The sequence below is a fragment of the Vanellus vanellus genome, assembly GCF_965231255.1.
Source record: "Vanellus vanellus genome assembly, chromosome: 1".
Lineage (NCBI taxonomy): Eukaryota > Metazoa > Chordata > Aves > Charadriiformes > Charadriidae > Vanellus > Vanellus vanellus.
Window position 1 is genome coordinate 147,140,792 of NC_138905.1, and position 25,797 is coordinate 147,166,588.

General features: G+C 41.2%; 1 protein-coding gene across 1 annotated transcript in view; it reads left to right on the top strand.

The window, feature by feature from the left end:
• Nucleotides 1-2,208: 2,208 nt before the first annotated feature.
• Nucleotides 2,209-25,797, top strand: part of OCA2 (OCA2 melanosomal transmembrane protein) — a gene marked incomplete at both ends in the record, with an annotated part of 176,511 nt that continues 152,922 nt past the window's right edge. Inside the window, one exon of the mRNA XM_082489224.1 lies at nucleotides 2,209-2,480. Within this exon, the coding sequence (XP_082345350.1) occupies nucleotides 2,209-2,480 (272 nt within the window). The remainder of the gene's footprint in view (nucleotides 2,481-25,797) is intronic.

Below are 25,797 nucleotides of genomic sequence, written 5' to 3' on the forward strand. Positions count from 1 at the left end.
CTTTCCAGGCTATGGAGAAGACCCGGACCAGCTCAGTGACAGTGTGTTTGGTATTACATCAGTCACGCTCGTGCTCCTTACACCAGGTGACGAAGGTGCTTGTCCCTTTAGGAAAATAAATGGGGGAGAGGTATTATCCACTGAAAATTGAAATATCTTCAGTGTTTCTTGATGTATGCCAGCCATGTTAAAAAATGAGAGCCTGTGAAGCCACTAGCTGCCACTTCCTTTCTTTCAGTAATTCACCACACTCTGCCTACCTTCCTTTTTTCTTTTTTCTCCCTTTCAAGAAAACCAAGAAAGCCCAAATAAGCAAAGGCTTATTTATGCTGATGTTTTCCAGACTGCTACTCATAGACTCAGAGCAGCTCAGGTTGGAAGGGACCTCAAAAGACCTTCTAGTCTATCCTTTCGTGGGAAAAGAAGCTTGGATGAAAATATCTATCACCCTGTTCGGTCACATCTTGAAAACCTCTGGTGATGGGAAGTCTTCCATGGTCCTAGGGAGGTTGCTCCAGTGAGTGGTTGTTCTCACCATACAAAATTTCTTTCTTATATCGAGACGAAACCTCTCCCAGTGCAACTTGTACCTTTTGCCTGTTGTCTTCTCCATGTGGGTCCTTGAGAACAGATAGCCTCTGTCCTCTTTGTAGGCCCCCTTTAAGTAATGGGGTACTGTGATTAGGTCATCCCTGAGCCTTCTCTTCTCCATGGAGAAAAGACCTAACCCCTTCAGTCTTTCCTCACAGGGCAGGTTCTCCAGCCCTTTGATCATCTTTGTGGCCCTCTTTGGACTCGCCTCAGTCTGTCCGCATGTTTTTTGAATTGTGGGGACCAGGACAAGACACAGTACTCCAGCTACTATGTAATGATGGGAAGAGTAAAGTTAATCAATCTCCTTGTAAGGACAGGTGAAGAAGATTAGGATATGAGAACTAAGGGCATTGCAAATAGAAGAAAAATAAATGCAGGACTGGAGAAGGAAGAGTCACCTAGGGAAATTCTGATTTTAGATTACTTGGAGCCAAGAACTGCATTTGTGGTGACTTGTATATTCAGCCTTTTCTTTCAGGAGCCTCCATTCCCTTCTAGCCTGCAAGGCCATGAGAGCTCAAAGCTGCACAAAATCATCATTAGCTTTTTTTTTATTTCTGTTTCTAGTGATTTCTCCTGGTGGGACGGAAGCAGAGCCTGTTCCCTATTACTGTGCTATTTTTGCCCCAGAGCCCTGCAGGTCTACCTGCGTGTCCTGCGCTGAGATCTCCGCGGGGAGGAGCAGGTATGTGCTCCAACAAGGCTCCTGTCCCTCGCCGCAGGGAGGTCAGAGGCTGACAGGTCAATTTCCTGAGCTCTTGCTGTCCTCTGTGGTGGCTTTGGCACTTTACACTAAAATATTCCTGTGATTAGACTCCACAGCGTCCGATTAAGACAGGCTGATCTTTAACTCAGTCTTTGTGTCTGATGTGTGCACTTTGTGGGATTCTGAAGTGTTTTTTATAAATTTTCATGCTGAATTTTAACGATGAGAGCATAAAAGCTTTTTGACTGTTATGCACTAAGCTTTATTATAACCACCATTAATAATCATATAATAGAACCTAATTTTCATCAAGGTTTGATTCACGCTTCATAAATGCCACTGGCAACTGTCTTCATAAAGCTCGAGTACCTGCTCTGCTTAATGAAGGGCCATCAGCTGCGGCAGAGCGACGGCGACTTTCTGAGGGAACACGCGGGCTGGGAGGAGAGCGGTGGCTTTGGCGGGGCTGCTGCCACCACAGTTGCTGGACAAAAGCTGTGTCGTGGTGGTGAAACAGTGCTGTTATAAGCTGGGAAGATGTGCTGCACCAGCGGCTCTTGCGCCTCCAATGCAGAGATGATTTTGGCTTTTTCTGTGGGATAGGCCAGTGCACGTTTCTGGGACATTTATAGGAGAAAATCATGGTAGACATGGAAAAAGTAGAAGAGCCATCTCTTTATGTATTTCAGTGGTTTTTATAATGGCTAATTTTGAGTTGCAGAGAGGTTTAAAACATTGGAATTATTCCTAGTGGAAATAAACCGACAAGAGAAACATCCAAAGGTGCACGAAAAATCTTCTGCTTGGCATTTTTAACACGCTTGTACTGAAGTAAACATTGAGTCAATTCAATTTAGTCCTAATATATTTGTTTTCACTTTCTTTAGGAGAACACCCCCCAGGGACAGATGTACTTGGATAACAAAGATGACAGCACAATTTCTAGACAAGAAGAGATGGAGCTGGATCAAACACCTTTACATCAAACCAGTCTATCATCTGCAATGGCGGCAGCCAAACCAATAAGCAGGAGTTGCAATGAGCTGCGGCTATTAAAAGAGTACCATGGCATGGTAGCCAGTCTTGGAGAGCCACAGACCCCCTGTGAAAAACCAGCAATAGGGGAGGATGGCTGCGTTGCTCTGGGGAAGGATTTCATTTCTGTCCCCATGCAGGGAAGGTAATGAATGAGGAGAAACAGAATATTTTTTCTCTTAATCCAAATTAATTTTTATTTCCTTGCAGAGCAGATACGTATGTTCATTAAGTGAATGTTGTTTCTCCCACATAGAGAACAGGAAGCTTAATGGGACATCAGAGCAGTCTTAATTGCCATGGGGGGTCGTGGATCACTAGATTTCTGAACTAATCTCAGCTTTAATAGCAGCCATGGGCCAATTTTGCTGTGTTTTCAAGATCAGACACATGGCTTTTCTTCCTTACTTGGTGTCACCAAGTGTCATAAAACACACAGAGATAAAGCAGTTTTCATGTTCCACCCCTCACCTCTTTCAGAAAAATGCATCGTAAGGCCATAAACTGAATCATTACAGCTAAGACTGGGAACACTAAAATGGCATTAATAACATAACTGTGACAGCTGATACTTCACATATCAAGTGTACGAGGAGTGTGTGCTCTTTGTGTATCCTCTCCTGCATCAGGAAAGGTGCAGGTTTGGGGGCGAGGGTGCTAATCTTTCCTGTCGCGACAGATACTACTTCACCAATTCTATTTGTAAGTGTTAAGAAGTATTTTATAGACCCCAAAATATTGCAGGTGGCTTTTTGATGTCAGGTTGGAGCAAGCTTTCTACCAGCAGCAACCGCAGCCAGGGTGGACTGTCAACCTTTTTGGGCAATTTTGAGAATTTGTAGAAGTGACTTGACAGAGCCTAAAGTGAGAGCAATGCTATACCTAATCTGAGCTCCTGCAGAGCACATGCCTTGAAACACTGCCTGGGAAAGTCTCTGTTGGGCAAGATGGCTTACACTGCAGTAGTGAAATAGAGTGCTAGCACAATTTCCAGAACCTGATGCTGAAGACTCTTGTTGCGCTGCAACAAGTCAGGAAAAAATCATGGCAGATTTCAAAACAGTTTAATCATAGAATCATAGAATCCTCTAGGCTCGAAGGGACCTTTAAGATCAATGAGTCCAACCATTGACCTAACGCTGCCAAAACCACCACTAAACCATGTCCCTAAGCACCATGTCTGCCTGTCTTTTAAATACCTCCAGGGATGGTGATTCAATGTGTAAATGAATCAATGGGGATTCAATGTTTAAACCACATTATATTTTAAAATTAATTAAAATTAAATAAACACAAACCCAAAATTTATTTAGTTACTTAATTTAAGTGGATGAGAAGTGTAATGCAGATCAGAATCCTGGGTAAGTCTTACCTGTGGTCAGCTAGACTTTTCATCCAAAGAACAGAATTTTCTTCTTATTTTTCTCTCTCCCTCTTCTTCGTGTGGTTCTCCATGGCTGTTCGTGTAGGGTGGGAGATGCAGTCCTGGGGGGTCCCCACGGTTCTGGGCATGCTGGTCACATCCCTGAATTGCTGGGCAGGGCTGAGTCTGTCTTGTGCCCTTGCATGTCATTTCGAAGGAAATCTGCTTATACTGGGAGCAGAGGAGGTCTGGGGCATTTCGGTAAGTTCCCTGATCTGGAGAAGGAGGAACCAGGCTAGCTGGATGAGCTTTGCTGCACCCCTTACTTACCTACAGTGCGTGTCCTATAAGTCTACAGCAAACCAAGTCAAGGTTTTGTGTGCATCTGAAAGAATTTCTGTCACAGTGAGAACTGGAAATCATTATAGCTATGCTTTCCAAATATTAAAAATATTAATGCAATTGACAGCTTGACCACAAAAGCCATATAAATCCTTTTGAAATGATATTTGGAGTATTTGAGGATTTGTTGTGTTGACTGAGAGTTTTACTGACAGAATCAAATCTTGCAAAAGTTCTTCAGTTCAGCATGTGGTGGGGGTGAGAATGTCGTCTTGTTTTGAAAGAGCACGGTAAGTACAGTGTATATGTGAGGATGAGAGGCAGGCAGGGGAAGGGAAGGACTGAGTGCATCTGGAGATAAGGCTTTTCTTTTGCCAGTTCACATGTATGTCTTGCAGCAAGTGTGTTTACCGGTGCTGTTTAGTGTCCTGTTAGTAATCCTGGTGCAGGAACAAACCCCATGATTGTGTTCTTATGGACCACCCTTCTGGCTAAATGTCTTCCTGTTGTTTTCCAATGGATGATAGGAATTTGTGTACCAGTGATACGCATGTTACTGTGAACCTATGAACCACAGTTTGGAAATCATGGTCACAGGTGCAGCGACGAAAAATACTAAATTGTGGGTGAGTCCACCTTCCTGTAAGTGCAGGCAGTAGCTCCAGGTCTTTTGATAACACCATTTTCCTGAAGACGAAACTGTAGTCATTGTGCGTGATTTAGGAATAGATGTACAATTAAAGAGCCATCCCCATGCTCCATTACAGACAAATGTATATCTAATCTTCTGTGGTAATATATTATGGGCTGAGGAAAGGATCTCCTGAAATTTCTCCTTGTTGATCTTTACCCCTATTGCTCCTCCAATATTGATTTTTTTTTCTTGTGGAGATGAATCTTATCTGTCTTTTCTTAGCATGTATTTTAGCCAATGTACATCAGGTGCAGTTAAAATACTGATGTGATCTGTGTGACCCCTCTAGTATGAGTAATTACCCTTAAATCATTGAGACTACTCAACAGAACGCAGATAAAAACATGGATAAACCTTTGCAGACTCATGAGTTGTTTGATTAGTTTCATTAGAATGAGAATTAGCTTTTAATGTAAATTGTTCTTTTGCTTGCAAAGAAAACTACTAATGATTAAAAAAAGAGGAGACCGAATCGTTTTTTTCCTGTAAAGAGGTTCACTAAATTGGCATGTCTGTATGTTTTTTTTAATGCATCTACTTAACTCAAATTGCTGAATTATCTTTCAGGGATAAGATTCCCAGGTTCTCTAAATTGTTCAAATGTACGCTGAGACAAGACTTTCCAAAGAATCTATTTAACAGAACAAGGGATTTATCTTGGTCCCTAAAATTATCTTTAAGAAAATGATCTTGAGTTAACTGGGGCCCTTTTCCCAGGGAGAAGGATGTCCACCCTATTCTGGACCGAATATTTCCATTTGACTGCAGTGCAGTCCTGCAGGTATTTTGTGGTTGATATGCGTATCGTCTCGGCCTGCCTGCCTATCAAAATGCCTTCTCATCTGCCTTGCGTATTGAAGAACAGTACCTTCTGACTCCAGCTTTTATTGCATTGCCTTAGGATCTATAGGCTCTGTGTGAGGAGGTCTGGACCATCCACAGCGGTCACTCCAATGACTTTGTCTTTCCAGAGCATCCTTCCCCCTGAAATAAGCCTGCCAGCCTTCTCATGAGCAACATACTTCCTTCAGCCCTGCTCACTGCAGGAATTGCAGGACTGGACTACGAACGAGCTTCGGTGACATTCAGTGGGAATGTGCCTGGCCGAGGTGTCCATCTACACTGAACTGCATTATGCAGAGTAGTTTGGTCTATCAGAAATACAGGTTTTAAACTTGTGCAAAATGACAGTGAAGTCTGGATTTTGATTTTGCACTTGTTTCGTTCTCCTCAGCCTTTAAAAAATGGGTTGACCAGGCTCTTTTTCATTACAGTTCCATGCAAGTGGCTTTTGCAATTGACAGACATTGGCCCAAGCCACCTTCCTGAGCCCCTTGCAGGAAGATGTCAGGCTGCCCTGTGGCTGCATGGGCAATGCTCCTCAGGTCAGCCCTGACATCTCCAGAAGCACAGGCTGTTTCCTTCCATCATGTCTCTGCATGTACAGGGTGTGGCCACAAAAAAAGGCCCCTTGGTTGCCTTGGCCTCATCAGCATCAGTGCTACTTCCATGGGAAAAGCCTAACGACATGGCTTTATATCAACCAAATCTGAAATCCTCCTTTGTGATCCAAAGGAAGGGAGTGAAGTCAGCTGTTTTCGGCTTTGGAGTTAGTGAGCCTCAAAGGCCATCTATAGAAATGAGATGAATAGTAATTCTTAATCTCATGTAACCAATTACTTTGTGTTGCTATTTAAAACTACGTTACTGAAAAAAGAAGGGCATTCATTGGAATATAAAAGCGGTGGAAGGTGGTGAAAGAAGAGGGTAAGAGAGTTGCTAGACCCTGTGGCATTCATTTCACATTGCCCTTTTGGTCCCTTTCTTTCCTTGATGTGATTGCTGGCTGTACCCCCTTTTGTTGGTCAGGTAATAACATTATCTTCTTAGGAAAAAAAAAGATTAGCAGTTGTGCATTCATTATGTCGTGAACTTTCATGTAAAATTAGACTGTGAAAGGAAGGTGATGAAACCAAGCCTTAGCGTTACTCCACTGAAGTTATATTTGGATGAATTTGGCCCTGGTCATGAATTTGGCCAGTCATTTAATATGATAGTCCTTGGAAGTTTTTTTCTTTAATCTTTGTGCCTCATTAAGAAGATTAACCTCTGGGATAACAAAAAATAATCTCTTTTTTGGAATCTGCTTGAATTTGTGTTTCATCAGACAAAACTATTTCTCTCAGCATTTCTCCCGTCTCTCCGTTTCACTTATGTAATGCTCACTTATGTAAGAAAAAGTAAAAACAATCAACCAAATGCAACTCTTCCTTTGCTTGGAATCTGTGGTCCCAGGATCAGTAGGCACCTGCAGTGAGAAGGTCGGTGAGTTAAAAATGTCTATTGAATTCTCAGTTTGCAGCAATACAACAGAAAGATTGCAATTGTATTTCCTGTTGGAGAAGCTGGGAGAGGATAAGCTACTGTACAGTGAAAAGTCAATACGAAAGTGAAGTTACGCCTTTAGCAGTGAGAGATTATAAATCTCAATTTTGATTTTTAATTACATTGATGTATTGCTATTTTTAAAGGACATTTATGAGACTTAGAATTAGATGTCAAGAAGACACGGTTACTGTCTAAATAAGTAAAATTTATGTGACAATTTAAAAGCTTCTTCAGACAGGAGAAAAGATTGAGGAAAAAAAGAACTGAAAAACATTCAAAATATTTTTTGTGTGTCCTAAGACTAATTTTGATCTTTGGCTATTAGAATAAAATGGGATCATCTTCTGTTCAACAGTCAAACAGGGAAAGTGGTCATTTTCACATCATAATTGCATGTTTGCGTAGGAACCATTCTGATTTTTCATGTCAATCACACAACCATTAGAGAAGAGTCCAGGACAGATAGATGACTTCACAACAAACTGCCACATTCATCATTCTTGTGTGGCTTCTGGTGATCTCGCTTGCTGCCTGAATGGTGACACTTCTGGCTGTCTTTCCATTTCTTATCTGTAGGAAATGTTTCTGAGTTTTGATTACCCGTGAGGGTCTTTAAATGCTATGACACTGCAATGAACAAACAATATTAAGGAAGTTTTAAAGTCACAACTTTACTAATTGATTTAATATGGTTCATTTGGTTTTGAATATACTCTCTCAAGCATTTGTTGCTAACGTGGAGGCATGTGGCCACAATGCAGCTTGTCATGAGCAACTGTGTATTGGCATGGGACTGCTGAGTCTCTCTTAGCTCAGATTATAGCTCCCTGCTGCTGCCCCTACCACATCACAAAATCCCATTCAAAACCTGAAAAACTCAAAAGAAGCAATAGGCAGGTCTAGGAAACTTTTGCTTGAATAGTAGGAAGCATAACATAAAGACATTATGCAAAATAGGCAAATAAATAAGTTATCGGAAAGTTCTGCTGCCCCCTTCTAACTCGTGATTACCAATTTCCTGGGAAAAGCTTCTTGGATTGATAATGGAAGGAAGACAGAAATGTGTTTGTATGGTGTAACTTAAGTGAGTGTGTGGCTTCATTTGAGCGAAAGGTGTGTGTTCAGCAAAAGACTGATTTGAACTTAATTTTTGCTGTTAATGAAACTTATAGACACAGATCTCACTCATGATAAATTTCCCTGTCTTCAGAATTATTTCATTTCTCTATTGCTGTGTACTATTCATCATCTCAGTGCTTATTTCTCATAATTATTCGCAATATCTCACGTTGGTCATGTACCGCAATTTCTGTTCTGTCATCGGCACACTAAAACCAGAGCACTGCCGTGTCGCCACTCAAATGCTTTTTGATTCTGACAGGACATTTTGGTAAACAAAAATCCCCCACTATTAATTTTTGTTTCTAAAAGTGCTCTGTTGAAAGAATTAGGGGGTACTAATTAACTGCTTCACACTTTTCTCACTATCAGGCTAAAAATTGAACTCAGCACTCAGTGAAAAATTTGCAGTGTACCAACCTCCAAAGATCAAATGTTTCAATTGAGGCCCTGTGACATTGCACAAAACTGTCGAATTTTGCAAGCAGCTGCTCTCTTCCTAATGGTTAATAATATGGTTATGTGGGGTTCGTCTTCATTAGACCTCTTAGGCCAATTGTGGAAAGATGCCAGTAACGTACAAGATTCAATCCTCTTTGGGGTTGGACAGCTGTTTCCTCTTGTAAACCTCTATTTAAATGGACGAAGGCTTTTAATGTCAGCAATGATTTTTTTACATTATAAGGTTGAAGGGTTAAGCCAACCAGACAGCCAGACTTCGAAAAGAACTGTGTTGCACAGAGACAGTCACAGTTGAGCAGCAGGGCACGCATGGGGCTTATACAGCTCACCAGAGGAGTAGCTATCAACGTAAGATGAAGTAAACAACTCAATCGCTCAGTATCCCTCAATGAAGGTCTTTCTTTGAAAGACTGTTCCATGTGCTTCGTTCCTGGCCAATGTGCCTATGTGCGGGTGGCAGCTCTGACATACCGAACGATTTGTGGGAAGCAGAACTTTACACTAGCAGGTGGTCAACTGATACTAATTAATAAGAATTCAGTTTTGTCCCCAGTTTTCTGCAAGTTAGGTGTGCAAAATCTTTACGTGGGGGAGAATAGTTGAGTCTTTGTTGACAGTGACTGGGGGGAAGAGAAACAAAGCATTGGAAATCCAGAGCCCGTACGTGTATTGCTACATCAGCTCGACATGTGAATAGGCAGCCGCTGCAGCACTGCTGTTGGCTGTAAATCGTTTGCATGATGACTTTTCCACGGGCCCAGCCTGTGCAGTTGAAGGACTGAGCAAGACAAAACCTGAAAATGCAGCTGCAAATAGTTGAGAAAGGGCATTGTGGAGAGGAAGCTGATGTTTGACAGTAAGTTTGCCTATTCAGCTTAAAGGCTTGGACCTCAGTGAGCCTGAGGTGGGAGAGGAACCCATGAACTTAGAGCACAGAGGAAAAAAGGAGAGAGCCCAGGACAAGGGCAGTTTGGTTTGACAGTCCGATCAATGAAGAAGCATTGTCGGTGTGGCTCTTTTACTGCAAATGCCCTGTTTAATTACTTTGCACAGGATGTAGGAGGTGGACGTACAATTCCCGCCCTGGTCTGAGGGATAGTAAACACACACTTCCGAGCTCTGGAGTAAGTGTATGGGCTGTTAGGCTCCAAAGCACTCTTATTTTTGTTTTCTCTCTTTCAATTTATCACTTCCTTTCTCACTAAATAATGAAACATCCATCGAAAGGGCAACTGTAACTCAGGTATTTTATTTCCTAAGTAAATTTACTGATTATCAGCATTGTTTTGTTTATCTCCTCCTCCTCCTTCTTCTTCCGGTGACTATTATTTTCCTGAAAATATAAGGGCCTGAAGGAAGAGAAGAACAAGGATTTGCAGGCTACTGTCTTTCCTAGTAGCCAGGGTAGTCAGATGAGAGCTTGGGTAGCTTAGCTAATACCGAGTATTTGCCCCAAAATATCCTCAGCCTCTTCCCAGGTTACTGGGGAGCTGCTGCTGAGTATGGAGGGGGTAGAGAGGACTCTGAGACACTGGTGGAAGGAGAAGTGTCTGGAAGGAGAGATATCAATAATACGCAGAGGCAGTAGAAATAGTGAGAAGGATGAATGGAAACTCTTCCACGTGGCTACAGAGGGACACTGGTTGAAGCTGAAACGCAGCGTGAAATAGAGAGCGAGACCAGGGTGAAGTGAGCTGTGGGGTGAATTAGATAAAAGCAAGTTAATGTTGTGGTTGTAAGCCAGACTCTTATGTGGTCAATGCTTAGTTAGGATGAAAAATCCTAGCTCCACCCAAAGCTGCAGTTAACACAAGAGTATGAAACTGTCAGTCCCAAACTTTGAAGCGAACCAGCCAAGTTTACAGCACTCCTTGCTTACGCTGAATGCCTTGCTGGTGAGTACTTACAGCTTGATCTTCCAAACAAAAATAAGGCATGTTAACAAGATGAAAACATGGAAGACTATGATCCCCCCCCGCAAAATCAAACAATCCCACCCTGCAAGGGGTACAGAAAAAAAACCTTTCCCTCCTCGCTATTTTTTCCCGCAGCTTACTGCTAGGAGCAGATGTTTTAAAGCATAGTTCTGCTTGGTGATAGAGATGTGTTTCAGTCTGCCCAACACTTTAAATACCTCTCCATTAGAATTAATTAGCATCAGAGGGGTTTGTCCTTTTGTGTTAGGAGCACTGGAAATCATTCCTCAGCCACAGCAAAACTTTCCAGTATAGTGGTGGTCGTACATTTAAGAACTGAAGTTCATGTTAAATTGAATGTAGTTGATGGAAAAATAGATTAATGCAGATGGAAGAAATTAGCCAGTGAATTAAAAAAAATAGGGTCACAGTCTGTAGTCTGGCAAATCATATGGCTTTTTTTAAAACCTGCTATCTATAAGGAGCTCAAGTGATTTACTCTCTGAAATACAGCAAAAGCTGATAAATGAGTCACCAAAATGCTTACAGTCAGTGACCAAGCAAGCAATTCTCTGCTTGATAGGTACTAATGGGACTGCAGGGGCAACCTGCAATAATTGTGCTAATGGACCAGCAGAAGTCAGAGACCACGCAGAGCTGTGTCCACAGCAGGTCGGAGCTAAGTCAAGGACAGCACAGTGAGCTGGAGCCGGGTCTGTCAGAACTCGGTAGGTTCGGAATTAATGCACTTAGGTTTGATTTCTTTTTTTTTGTTTTGTTTTGTTTGTTTGTTTGTTTGGGTTCTTTTTTTTTTTTTTTTTTTTTTTTTTTTTTCCTTTGCACATTTTTTTATGATTTCTTTTGGGCAGGGTGAGGTAGAAAACAGATTGGCAGTTACAGCAACTCACAGTTATCAGACATGCAGCGGGATACTGACTCAGTAGTGTCTGTGAATTAGCATCATTCAGAAGCCGCTGTGAAAGGCTGAAGGTTTTGCTCACGCTTTCTGAAGCACTCCCTTTTCCACGCTGGTCGGTAAGGGCAGTAAACACAGCCCATATGCCATTCGCTCCCTGGTATCCTCGAGCAGAGTCTTTGTGAGGGTTCCCTTGCCTGAAGCGAAGCTCTGGCAATGAAGGAGTATGAAAGCATTTCTCTCAGCCAGCCATGCCGGCAGGTATATTGAGCTGGTATGGCTGGCAGGGCATTGCACTTGCTGTTGGAGGAGAAAGCACTGTGCTATTGATGAATTTATTGTAACAAGTCTAATCCTGAATTAATACAGTACTTCCCTGAATAGGGTAGGTAAAATATTTCACAGTGATTCCTCTACCCGCTCTTGTGAACTTATGTAATTTATTTTCTCTGCTGCTTAGAAAATACAAAAGTAAAAGCAGCTTCAAATATTCTTTTGTGTCTAATCTTTCTAGGGGTGGTAGGAGCAACTCTACCTCCTCAGCCACGTCAATGACATGTGAGCTGCAATCCTCTTTAGGAGTCTATGGACAGCTGGTTCATCATGTAAACCTCTTAGAGTGAAAAGCATGAACCTGAATTTAGTGAATCTGCCTGATAAAAGGAATAATAAACCCAGAATGGAGGGTAACAAGCAATGCAATTCTGCTTTTTCTGATGTGTCTTTAATTGTGTAAGCTAAAACAGCAGGGCTATGTCGTAATATTATATAAATATGGTTTTGTTGCATCCATTGGCAGCACGTGCCTTCTTTGCCAAGACAGTCTGTGCACTGTATATTGTGCATCCCAGTGCTTTCCAGCGCAGGCCAATGAGAGCAAATGCTCTGCACAGAATTAGCACGGTGGAATTTGTGCATTTTAGACAATGTTTTCAGCTCACATCTACTTGGTGTATTGTAGTCTGTGCTCAAAACTAAGCTAAACCAGCACTGTGAGGAATGTTTCAGAGCAAAAATTTTGAACATCAACATGTGGAAAACCATTATTTTTAACCACAAATAAAATGGCAATGTGCACCTGTTACAAATCTGTTCATAGTTTTGTAACAGTACTGATGAGGATTAGAGGGCCAGAAATATTTCAACTAGCCTATTTTGACAGAAGAGAGACTATGCTTGGCAGAAAAGAATGATAGATTGTCATAAAGGTTTGTATGTATGGGTATCATTCTAATCACAGTTTTGAACCTATAGGTCTGTAAACAAAAGCTGAAAGAGCTCCATTGATGTCATTAGACATGTCATGCTTTCCTTCAGCTGAAAATCTGATGTTTGTGAGGCAGAACACACAAGAGCTCCACGTCACAAGCAGGCAACAAACGTACCAATTTATTTACAATTTAGAATAGGACTAATCATTTAATTTTCTTGATGTGTCAATCCAACAAGTGTTTTAGGCTCAAGCAGATAAGATGGAGAAAAGAGAATTCTGGCTCTTCATACTTGTTAAACACTGTATGAAACTAGGGAGATTTAGGTCATGCATATAATGCTTTGACATCATAAAAATTAAGTGTTGACATCAGCTTCCTTATATGTAAAGGAATTTATTTACTTGTATGCAGAATTATTCATCAGTTGCATATGTACCTCTTCAGGGAAGAAGTCGTCATGGTACTGTGGTTGACATCGCATTTAGTCTTCATTAACAAGAAAGTTGCAAGTAGTAGCATACTTTGTCCTATTGAGGTTACTGTGTTTCATTAATGAGCGAAATAAATTAATATATAAACTGGAATAACACTGCAGAACTGAGACTCTAAACATACTTCTTGCAACGAAGAGCAAATGATGATGGAGTCCATCCTTCCTTTCTAAATCAATGGACTTTTTAAAATTTAATATGTCTATATGCTTTTGTCTTAAGTTAAAATCTGTTCTTTTAGCTCTGCCATGTGTCATGATATTTTTTTCTCTCCAGCCCACGCTTTTTCCTAATGCTTCTGGAGGAGATAATTCCTGTAGATTTAGTTCCTCCACTATTCTGATTAACTTTCACATTGCATAACCTTAAAACAGTGCAAAATGATTTTTTCTCTGCGACAATGTGCTATGGACTTCTTCTCATAGACATTTCATTTGCTTGTTTGTTTGTTTGTTTTTAAAAAGCATTTATTTGCAATTGTAACCTACTTTTAAGTGCCATGACTCAAATGTGATCCTTTTTTTTTTGGCTTTAAAGATGTTATTTTTGTGTAGAGGAACAACCATTATTCTGTGCTGATTCTTGAGGTGCAGAAGAGCTACCTATATATTTGCTTTTAAGAATGATGTCTGATTATGGTCATTTTAGTGTGTGTGTCTCGTCTTTCTTTTTTGTTATTTTGTTTATTGCTCCGCTGCATAGGGTATCCACTTACCTTTCTTTTTCCTTTGCCTTTCCCTATTGTCAGAGTATCCTTCAGTTTTTCTGCTATGTCACACTCTACTGATTATTTCTTTTTGCAAACTGCCTGTGCAGACTGTATTAAAAAGACATTTGTTAGTGCAGTGGCTGTTTATCTTGGCAACAGTTTCTGGAGTTGTTTTATTCAAAAGATACGTGTGAGAAGCTGTGTTTTGTTAGTACTATACTTTATCCTTCATTCAGGCATCTGATGTGTGTTTCAGGCTTTTCTTATTTGTTGATTCAAGAGCACTAAACATCTATTTGAGCTTATAATCAAATAGCTGCACAACTGCCTGGTCCAACACATAGCGAAGGACAAGATTCACTTTTTTTTTTTTGATGAAAAGCCTGTTTTTTTCATGCTTTTAAAAATGCTTACACGTGTTTCTGATTGAAAGTTAATGGATTATTCAGGTGGTATATCTGCCCGAAGAAACAAAACACTTGTAAATTTTCTTTTGTCTTTAACTGTCTAAATCAGCTGTGCTCCACAGCATCTCTGCCAGGGTAGGTCCAGTAACAGAGATCCTTCATTTCAATTCTTCTGCTTTTAGAGACAGTCATATCTGTCTTGCTTCTGTAATGGGGTTCATTTGTAAAGACCTGCTGGTTTTTTGGTTTTTTTTTTTTTTTTTTTTTTTTTAATCTGTGTGTTTGTATAGCAGCTTGGAGTCTTCTGCATTAAGGAGGGGAAGAAGAGAGAAGCTGATGACAATGGGCAGCTATGTCAGCATGGGGTTTTCCCTTTTCTGCAGATAATCTTTTCACAGAATCACAGAATCACAGAATTTTCAGAGTTGGAAGGGACCTCTAGAGATCATCTAGTCCAACTCCCCTGCTAAAGCAGGATCGCCTAGAGCACATGACTCAGGACTGCATCCAGGCGGGTCTTGAAAATCTCCAGGGAAGGGGATTCCACAACCTCCCTGGGCAGCCTGTTCCACTGCTCTGTCACCCTCACCGTAAAGAAGTTTTTCCGTGTATTTGAATGGAACTTCCTGTGTTCTAACTTGTGCCCATTGCCCCTCGTCCTGTCACTTGAAACCATTGAAAAGAGCCTGGCTCCATCCTCCTTCAACCCACCCTTGAGATACTTGTAAGTATTAATAAGGTCTCCCCTCAGCCTTCTCTTCTCCAGGCTAAAGAGTCCCAGCTCTCTCAGCCTTTCCTCATAAGGCAGATGCTCCAAGCCCTTAATCATCTTAGTTGCCCTTCGCTGGACTCGCTCCAGCAGTTCCCTGTCCCTCTTGAACTGGGGAGCCCAAAACTGGACACAGTATTCCAGTTGTGGCCTCACCAGTGCAGAGTAGAGGGGGAGAATGACCTCCCTTGACCTACTGGCCACACTCTTCCCTATGCAGCCCAGGATTCCCTTGGCCTTTTTGGCAACAAGGGCACATTGCTGGGTCATGGATAATTTACTGTCTACCACAACCCCCAGATCCTTCTCCTCCGAGCTATTTCCCAGCAGGTCCACCCCTAACCTATACTGGTGCCTAGCATTCTTCCTCCCCAGGTGCAGGACCTTGCACTTGCTTTTGTTGAACCTCATTAGGTTCTTCTCTGCCCAGCTCTCCAGCCTGTCCAGGTCACGCTGGATGGCAGCACGGCCCTCTGGGGTGTCAGCCACCCCACCCAGTTTGGTATCATCAGCAAACTTGCTGAGGATACACTCTGTCCCCTTGTTCAGGTCATTAATGAATATATTAAACAAGATTGGACCAAGTATTGACCCCTGGGGGACACCACTGGTTACAGGCCTCCAACTAGACTCTGTGCTGCTGATCACAACCCTCTGAGTTCTGTCCCGCAGCCAACTCTCAATCCACCTCACTGTCACCTCATCTAGCCTATACTTCCTCAGCTTCCTAATGAGGATGTCATGGGAGACAGTGTCAAAAGCCTAGCTGAAGTCAAGGTAGATGACATCCACGACTCTCCCCTCATACAGCCAACCAGTTATAACATCATAGAAAGCTATCAGATTGGTCAAGCATGATTTACCCTTGGTGAATCCATGTTGACCACTTCCAATAACTTCCTGTTCCTCAACGTGTTTGGAGATGACATCCAGAGTGAGTCGCTCCATTACCTTCCCAGGGACAGAGGTGAGACTAACTGGTCTGTAGTTCCCTGGGTCCTCCTTCTTGCCTTTTTTGAAGATTGGAGTGATGTCAGCCTTCCTCAGGCACCTCTCCTGTTCTCCATGACCATTCAAAGATGATGGAGAGTGGTCTAGCAATAACATCCGCCTGCTCTCTCAGCACTCGCGGATGCATGCCATCGGGGCCCATGGACTTGTGAATGTCCAGCTTGGCCAAGTGGTCTCTGACACGGTCCTCCTCAACTGAGGGAAAATCTTCCTCTCTCCAGACCTTCCCCTTTGCCTTCAGAGTATGGGATTAATGAGGGACAGCTTTAGCAGTGAAGACCGAAGAAAAGGCGGCATTCAGTAACTCTGCCTTCTCTGTGTCTTCCACCACTAGGGCACCTGTCTCATTCACCAGTGGGCCTACATTTTCCCTAGTCTTCCTTTTTCTATTGATATACTGTTTCTATTGATATACTGTTTTGCTGAACATTTTTTTTTTTTAAGTCAGCATCACTGACACTTTTCCTTTACTCTCTTCTTTTTCTTTGGGAGCACAGAATGAGATTTTATTTATGTAACCTCGTGTCTAGATGGCCAGAAATTTTCATGTGTATGCTAAGACTTATTATCCATATGGCTACTGAGCGGAACGCTACCTTTTATTTTGGTGATCAATGTCCAGAATTTATTTAGCTTTGGGACAGTGCTGATTTTTAGAACATACATAGCAAATATTATGGCATTTGTCATCAAGAATATGTTATGTCAGGAGCAAGATGGAAGGAAATCACCTCTGTGAGACTATGGAGTAACCAAAGTGTCACTCTACATAGCACAAAAGATAATGCCGTGTCTGAGAGGAGAGTCTGGCATCTGTGTGACTGGGAGGGAAGATGTGCATCATTGCTATCAAGAAATATGATGTATAGTTAAACTGTGTTGCCGGAACAAAGCCATCTGCCAAGTAGGAAAAGGAATTTCCTTCTGAACCCTGAGAGGTATAATTTTGTTTTGTTGACTTTTCGATGCACAGGAGTATGTTCTTACCTGCAGAAGGATTACAGCTTAAATCAGGAGGAAGGGAAGCTGTAATGGCATCATTATTCTTTGGTTTTGTGATCAGTTTCCCCAGTTTGGGGGAGACTTGCCGAACATAATTTGCATGCTGCTCTGCATGAGACAAGCAAATTCTCAGAGTTTCTTTGGAATGCATTATTTATAATCCTTGAGTTTTTTTTTTTTTCTTCCTCTTTTTTTTTTTTTCTTCCTTTTTTTTTTTTTCTTTGAGAATCTCAGTTGAATGTGTTTATGGACTCAGATCTTGTGTTTCAAATTCATGTCCCATCGGCACTGAATCAAAAATCTGTGTTGTAAAGCTGCTTGTTAACATAAATTAGATAGCTCCTTCTCTGACATTGTAGCCTTGAGGTACCCATAGATATCTGAGGCCTTTCAAGGCAGAAAAAGATGGTTGGTAGCAAAACAGAACCCCATGCTGTGGAATGAGCTTCCCGAGGCTTGTGAACTGCATACGTTAACATGTTACAGTGATCTTAGTCGAGGGCTATTGCAGAGAAAAGCACCATCTTTGTGAGATAAAACTGCATATATTCTTGAATGGTTTCACTGAATATTCTCCAAATGTAAGAGTAAATATTGTATTATTATCAGCTACTTTTTTGTTTTGTTTGGTTTTTTTAGTTTGGTCTTCTGGGATTTTCAGTGCTTTAAAAATTTTTGTCTCTGATATAACTCGAGGTGGAATGCAATGACCAGTGATGTGGATTTACTCTCTATTGGAAGTCACATGTTAGGAAGTTACGAGGAAATCGTGTTTGGAAGGACTAGTTCATAGTTATTTGTATTCCTAATGAACAATGAATACTTTCTTTGGGGTAAAAATCTTCTTAAACAAAATGAGATTTCATCTAAGAGCAAATAAAAAGTAAGTGAAAAAGTACCTTTTGGTACACTGTAATACAGACATTGTTTGTGTGAGGTTTATACATTATTTAGTGAAGAAGTCTTTCTGTCAGCTCAAGGTTAGTTCTTCGGGTTTCTTGTATAGTCAATATGGGAGATGAGGAGGATGAAAATGATTTGAAGAGGTGTCTTCCCTGCCAGTGACTGTAACTATCCTAGACCAGACTTTTAGATGGCAGAAGTGATGGGAATAAACTCAGCGTCTTATGCTCAGCCAGAAGCCGAAAAGGAAATCTTAGTACCTCCATTATAATTAAAATAATGAAAAAATTAAATATAATGGAAGGATTTCCATTATAGTGAAAAAATGCCCATTATTTTATCAACTTAATAATGTTATTTCAATGTATGATAGCTATATTTCCTCCTACAAATTAATTTTAATCTTGAAATTTTACTGCTGTCTCTTCTCTGCCTATGCTGAGTACTATATGTCTCATGCCCTAGCTTTGGAGCAAATTTTAGCATTTTTCATGGGGCCAGTCCATGAGATCAGGGTCTACATAAAGGCCATATAACTTGTCCTAGTTATATTGTAATACCTCGTGAGAACCTGACTATTTACCAGATACGAGAGTTTTGAACTTGCCTTGTTTCATTTTATTGTGACCAACGAACAAAATACAAGTCCCAACAATCTTAGAGTAGTTGGAATCCATCATGTGTTCTTTTAAAACAAAGCTTAATTCCATATCTTTCTGTTCATGTTTCCATCATCCCAGTGCCCCATATTGCACTTTTAAGAGAGCCTGGTCAGGTATAAAGTTAAAACATTAAGTTGTCACCTCTTCCTTAACTTTTGAGATTGTTGGAATTGCCTCACAGACTACAAAAAACATGTGAAGCCCTCTTTATTTGTCATAAATTCAGTTAGCATCAGAGTTGGTTAAGCTAAAAGCTCGTTGTGAATGCCAAAGAGAAATGCTGGCATTTAAAAGCCAAGCTTGCAGAATATGCTAAATTATTACAAGTACAGCCATGCTTAAAGTGTTGCTGATAAATTGCCTCCCTATAGCACATTCATTTTTCAGTTTGCCCTGCAGTATTTGAGAATAATACCTCTTAACAGGTTATCTGTGTAATCCATGGAGAAACTGGGGTTTTGGAATTTGGACCGCCACCAATACTGTCTACTGCTGCCTATTTCAAATTTGCAGCTTGCTAGCCGTCGCCAACAGCTAAGCTGTTTTGGCAGCACCTGCTCCTGAAATGTATTTTCTCCTTCAGACTGTCTGCAGTTTTTGCATGCTCTCTCCTGTAGCTTTCCAATCTTCTTTGCTGAAGCAGAAAACGAAGAGGAGGAATCAGCAGTTATGCTTCCTTAGTCCAACTTCTCAGTCCTTCAACAAGTAGGCTTTTTGGACCTGCCCCAACACTGTGGTCCTGCTGATTGGTTATGAAGCTCTGGGCCATCCCCATCCCCATCCCCATCCCCATCCCCATCCCCATCCCCATCCCCATCCCGTCCCTGCTCCCTTGCTGGGTGCTGTGGGATGGGCCCTGGTCGGGGAGGGCACAGCCCTTGCAGACCCACAGCCACTCTTTGCTCCTGGCTCCCTCCCACAGGGCAGTTGGCCCTTGTGGCGCTCTGACATGGGAGCAGAAAATGTGTGAACTCCTTAGTCCTCTTAGAGAGAGTCAGGGGAGCATCAGGGCATCTTAAGCATTAAGTACTTTCTTTTAGCTTCTCCCACTGCAGCGGAGTCCTGGTGTGTATGTTATTAACCATGTCCCGATGTCTTCTTGGTTGAGACCTCCCCTGACAGAGACAGGCAAAGACACTTGAGGAAAAGGAGCTACCAAGTCCTGGAGGCATCTGAAAATTTAATTTTTCAGGGAAGTACAGTAACCCTACAAAGCCTGATTTGATTTAAAAAAAGGAAATACAGGAAGCACTCTATTTTCCAAGCTATTTCTGAACTTAAAATTGCCCTACTTCTTAAAATAGCAGTATATTGCACAAGCGAAGGAGGAGACACCATGCTCTTGCAGGACTTGTTCACTCTCCAAATCCACCAGAAGCGAGTGAAGCAAGCACATTGTGTATGTCCTTCTAAAGAACAATTTCCATCTTGGAAAAACTCAGAACACATTTCACTGCCTCTTTCTTAAGCATGTTCTTTAGTTGCCTGAGGTCTTGGCATGCTAGACGCTTCTCAATATGAGACCTGCCAGTTGGCTGTGCCTCTTGCAGTGTCTTGCTGTCAGATAGTGCCAGTGCCGCAGTCCTCTGGGGAATCCTGTACAGTCCTGTCTAATAGGAAATTAGGAAAGTCAAAAAGAAAATGAGTCTGTATTAAGTAATGCTTTCATTGCTAAATTTTTCTGACATCTTAATGGTGCATGCTTTTAAAGGGTCTAGAGGTTATTTGCTGATTTAGTTGAAGCTACATAAAGCAGTCGTCAGAAAACGTCTGGAGCCTGTTTAGAGATGTGAGTTCTGGAGTCTTTGATCCTTCCTTGACTCTTAGCATATCGGTTGACCATACTTCATTTGCGATGGGTAGTCATAACAGTTCCCCCATGACGTGCTACCACTGAGGAGAAAACACGATGGCAGGTTGTGTCTCTGTGTGGGCACATATATATCATGATGTTGACGGATGTATGTATACAGCTGCTTAGTACACAGTAAATGTTTAAAAGCCAAATACTATGATGTTGCTCAGCACAGTTTGTACCATGTAACTGTTGTCCAAAAGTGGACTTTATCAGAAACTAACAGATACAAAATCTGGTGTAAGAATGTGTTTCGAGTGTGGTGAAAAACTGGTGTGGGGTTTTCTTTGTTTTTTTTTTTTTTTTTTTTTTTGTGAAAACCTCTCTGTTTTTCATTTTGTTTCTGCATAGTGCTTGTTTACAGTTACGATAAGAGTAATTACTTCAGTACATATGATTTGTATAGATGTTTCCTCTATTCAGGGAACATGGTGCTTCTGAAACTAGGCTTTAGCCTATAAGAATATTGAAATGATAAATTAAAGTCTTACAGTTGTTACCAGTCACCTGCATGATTAATTATCTCTCATATTTGTACTCAAATTTTCTCCACTAGCAAAATTTGCTTAAATTTTTATTGTATTTGTTATTATCTCTTGGCTCAGCAGTATTCCTGGACTTTGGTTTAAGAGGCAGCCTCACACTTATGATGCTTTTAGTGACTACTAATTCAGGGAAGCATGCTAACCTTTTTTTTTCCTGGAGAGACATTTCCTTTTGTTTTATATAGTGAAATTTCCAATAAGTTGTGTTCAAAACTGTTGATGTTCTTGCACGATAAGTTTGCTTCCATATTCACCTCTTCAGTTCTGACTGTATCCTTTCCATAGAAGTGAGAGTTATTGCTTTCTGTTGTCATAGAAATAGCTCTTTTACTGATAGTTGTGTGCACGACTTAGCATATGGCAGATGAAACATTATATCAGCTGGTGTTTAAAATGTATGCTCCTTATTATAGGGAGCGAAAACTTAATGCATTGTGTGGCATGATTAATCTTTTTAATATAAGGCTAAATAACAGGTTCCAGCCAAACTTAGTGATTATTTTAAGTGTTTGCCAGCTAGCGAGGATGAGTATGGGCTTTTTCTTCCCCAGGTTTCTGTGGGATGCTTGCTTCTTTTGGTGTCCTCTGCTGTACTGTATTTTGGATTGAGAGGTTGCTTATTGCTGAACAACGGTTCCTACCGCAAAATCTTCCTTTTCCTTGTGTTTAAAGTGGCATCTGTAAACACATGAGGAAATGCCTGAAAACGTGGTCGGGGGCAGATCTGGTGCTCAATGGGAGGAACTGAGTTCTCTCTTTGGTCTTCATCCAAAATCTCCTGAAGACTTTGGAAGTTATCACCTACAGATAACAGAAGATAGTGGCATGTTGTAGGTGGAACCTGCAGCAGCCTTCAGCCACTGATTCTGAATAACATCAGAGAAGTCATCAGCCTATTAGTGGGAACAACTGGAGTCTCCCACATCTCTTCCTTTCCTCTCTTGCTCTCCCTGTACCTCTCCATGTGGCCAGGAGGGCAGGAGAAGCCTGCTTCTCCTTAAACTGCCCAAACAAGTGTAGGAGACTGAAGGTCATATCTCTGCTGTACAGCTGTAGAGAAGTACAAATTGCCACCAAAAGACTGTGAACCTTGCTCATGTGTGGGGGGTTTCTTTGTGACTGTGGGGGTTTCTACAATAGATGCCCAGGGCTTGCATTCGGACCCTTGGATTTTTAATGCTGTAGGTGACATGCTTCTCCAGCTGCTGTAAGGCAGCTGAGGCTTCATCTGTGGACACCTCCATGACTTGGCAGAACCTGCTGTATCATCTGGGGTGTGGACAGCCCTCCTACAATGCTGATTTCTCTTCTGGGTTACTATGGAGATAGTCAGAAATGGTAATTGCTTGAAAGATTAGCGATGGGAAGGTATGACTTTGACTGCAAGTAACCAGCTCAGGAAACACACTTCCTCAGAACAAACCTATACTCCTGCAGAAAGCGCCAAAATCCGTATCTACGACTTTCACAGCAGTAACCAAGTAGTTAAGAACACAATCTTCTATTTGAAAGGTTTCTCTTAATTATAAAAACATGCCCAGCTGCAGCAAATGTGAGGATGAATGTGGCCACAGCTGTGGTTGTACAGGAGGCAAGACATGCTCTTCTTTTTCAGATATCAGTTCTACATGGATCTTTCTGTATGAGTGGTGCTTTGTTTGAAGAAGTCCTTGTCAAATACTTCTTTCTCGAGCTTCTGGTTTTAATTTTTTCCCATCACTTTTGAATGAAAGGGAAATGAGAATGTTAATTTGTTGTGTGAAGATCTATGTGCATATTTACTTTTAAATGTATACGTATGTAAGGGCAATTATTTCATGTCTCTTCTCATATTTCAAATATAAAATACTAATGAATTTTGAGTCTGAATCATGAGAGAAGAGCACTGGACACAACTGGTGTCCAGCTTACCAGCTTCTCACATAGTATAAATTCAGACCAATTTTTCGGTTCCTATGAACAGGTCTGTTCACAATGGGCTAATGAGCTGACCTGGTGATTAGCTCCTTGGTAATGTTGCTGAATTGCTCAGCAGAGAGAGATTGCACTCCATTCTAGTATGTAGGTATAACCAAAGTTTCTAGCTCTTTTGACTGTGAAGACACAAAGTGCAAACTGATCCTAGGTTTTGAAACGTGTCACACTGATATCTTTCCCTTATTTACATGGTATCATACTTGCCAGCCACTTGCGGGGCTGAAGAGCACCAAGAATGATGAAGAGAGGGGTTTTGAGCACTGCAGACTTGCTCCTCTAATAGCAGGGGGTCTTTGGGCCTTCGTAGGTTTTGCTTGCAGATGAAGTGGAATACCAAATCACACCAATAGTGTCTCCGCAGAAGTATGAGAGGCACAGAAGAGCTTGTGTTAGGCTCTTCGTGCAGGGATGGCTTTAATTTTTATCATCCATGCTATTTTTGGTGTTTTCTCAACTTTCCTTTCTAGAGCTTTCAGCCTTCAAGATTCTTTTATGCCCTAATTAGCTTTATTGTTTATATTACTCTCATTCTCTAATTAGAGTAATCACATCACGGGGGAGTTGTGGCTCTTCTGAATTTTCTCTAATTATTTTTGTTTTGTCAAGCCTGGCTGTTTCCTGCTGCTTATTCTCGTCCGTGTGTTTTTACTCTCTGCAAATTGATGTTGTCATGTACTAATTGTTTTCACTTTATCTGAACACCTTCTCCATTTTTATTTTATTGGCCATTCTTGGCAATCTGTGAAGCCCTAAAGCTCTAGTTAAAAGTGGCAAGACCTATACCAGCAAGTGAAGATAGCAAATGTGCAAAAAGAAAGTGAAGGTGATGTCTCTAACTAGCCTTCAGGATCCTTCACTTCAGGTTCTGTCATTTAAACCACTTTCCACCGAACTTTTATCCTCTCTTTCTGGTTGCCATTGCTGCAGTTGCTTTGCCCTTCAGCACTCTTTGCATACTGGTCACTCACTTACAGTAGAGGTGAAGACCTGCTGAGCTGGGACGTTGTCAGTAGATATACATGTATGCCTACGTAACACAAAGTAGTGGTGGTATCAACCTCTAATCATTAGAAAAAAGTGGAAGTTTTTGTAGAATGTTTTCTGGTTACTAATCTCCGATTTTGCACATGTCCTAGGAGGAAAAGAAGAAAAGTAAGTGTGGAAAGCTTAATGGTGTGTGCAATGTAAGATTAGATCCGAACAGCATATAGTATATACTGTTTGGAGTGTTTTTTGTGGAACAAGTGGAGTCATTTTGTTTAACAGCAGAAACAGCTAATCAGTCTTTGCCTGAATTGAATTTCTGAATGTACAAGTTCAAGGTCCACCATCAGAATTTTTATTAAAATTGTCACCTTTGGATGCAAAATTTGAATGTAGTGGGATGCCGGGACTAGCCAGGAGCATGTCAGTAGTGCTCAGTGAGCATACATTAAAGTCCTGATAGTGTTTTTGCTATCCTTATGGAATCCATTTTGTAAGAGCTCTAGGTAATCTTTTCCGCCTAAGGCTATGATAAGATTAGAATAGCACTCGCTTCAAAATGCCAGAATTTCTCCACTGAAACTCGTTGTGTGAATGATATTCTCCTGTTTAAAAAAGGAAGCACCTCGATAGCTTCAGAGTATGCAATCATCTCTTCACAGATGAACTGTCAGTGCGGTGTAGCACCTGAATTGTAATCTGCCCAACATCTGACCCGAGGTACTGGAAAATTCAGTCTTTGTAACTCATTCATTCTCTTCTGTTGAGACTGCAAATACGGCGCTTACATCAGAGTTTGAATGAGTGTTGTGGCCACTCAGGGCTGAAATAACCATATCCAGTTGCTCCACACCTAGCATGGCTTCTGAATGATAACACTACTAAACAAGCAAGATGAAGCATTAACTGGAGGTTTTAATTTTGCAAAGTATGAGTTCATGTATACCTTTACAAATTGCAAGAAATTCCACTGTCTTCTATTGTGTTATAAAGTTAAATACACAGACCCTTCTCTTTGGACTAGCTTTATATTTAGAAGATTGAATTACCAGTCATCTTTGTATATTTATTTATTTGTCTATGATTTTATAATTTCTTTCCACCCACAGTCCAGCAATAGCAGAAGACATTTTAGGTTTTCTCTGAGTATCTCTGGGACTAATGAGACCTGCATATTGACTGTATGTCTACAGGTTTGTTCAGGACCACTGCAGGACCCCACTGCAGTGGGTGGTTGCAGTTTTGAATGGAATAAATCTGAGTGTGTCTGAATAATGGTGGTTTTGATGGGAAATGCCTCTGGAAGAGCCGGGTCTTGGAGCGCGCTCTAAAATGGCTCAATTACTGAATCTCTCCTAGAAGCCTGCCCCAAAACTAGACCCCTGTGATTGCGTTTGATTCTCTTCAGCTGTTTCTTAAGCTTTGGGATTTATATTTTAGCAAAAGGCTTCTTAACAATGCTAAGCTGCAATATGGCAAGAGGTAGCTTACTCTCTGTTAATTATCTGCAGCACCAGACTTGACAGAAACTGTTTGGAAGGGATTGTGCTGCGGGAATGAAGTACTTGTACATCAGATAAAGCTTTCTTCCCTAGTACAAAGGGTGCTGAGGTTGTTGTAGAGGTTAGTAGATTTCCGGTGATCCATGTCTCAAATGATATTTACGGGACAGAAATTGTCCTATTGTTTTATGAATATGTTAATGTGAGCTTATATGAGTAAGAATATAAGAA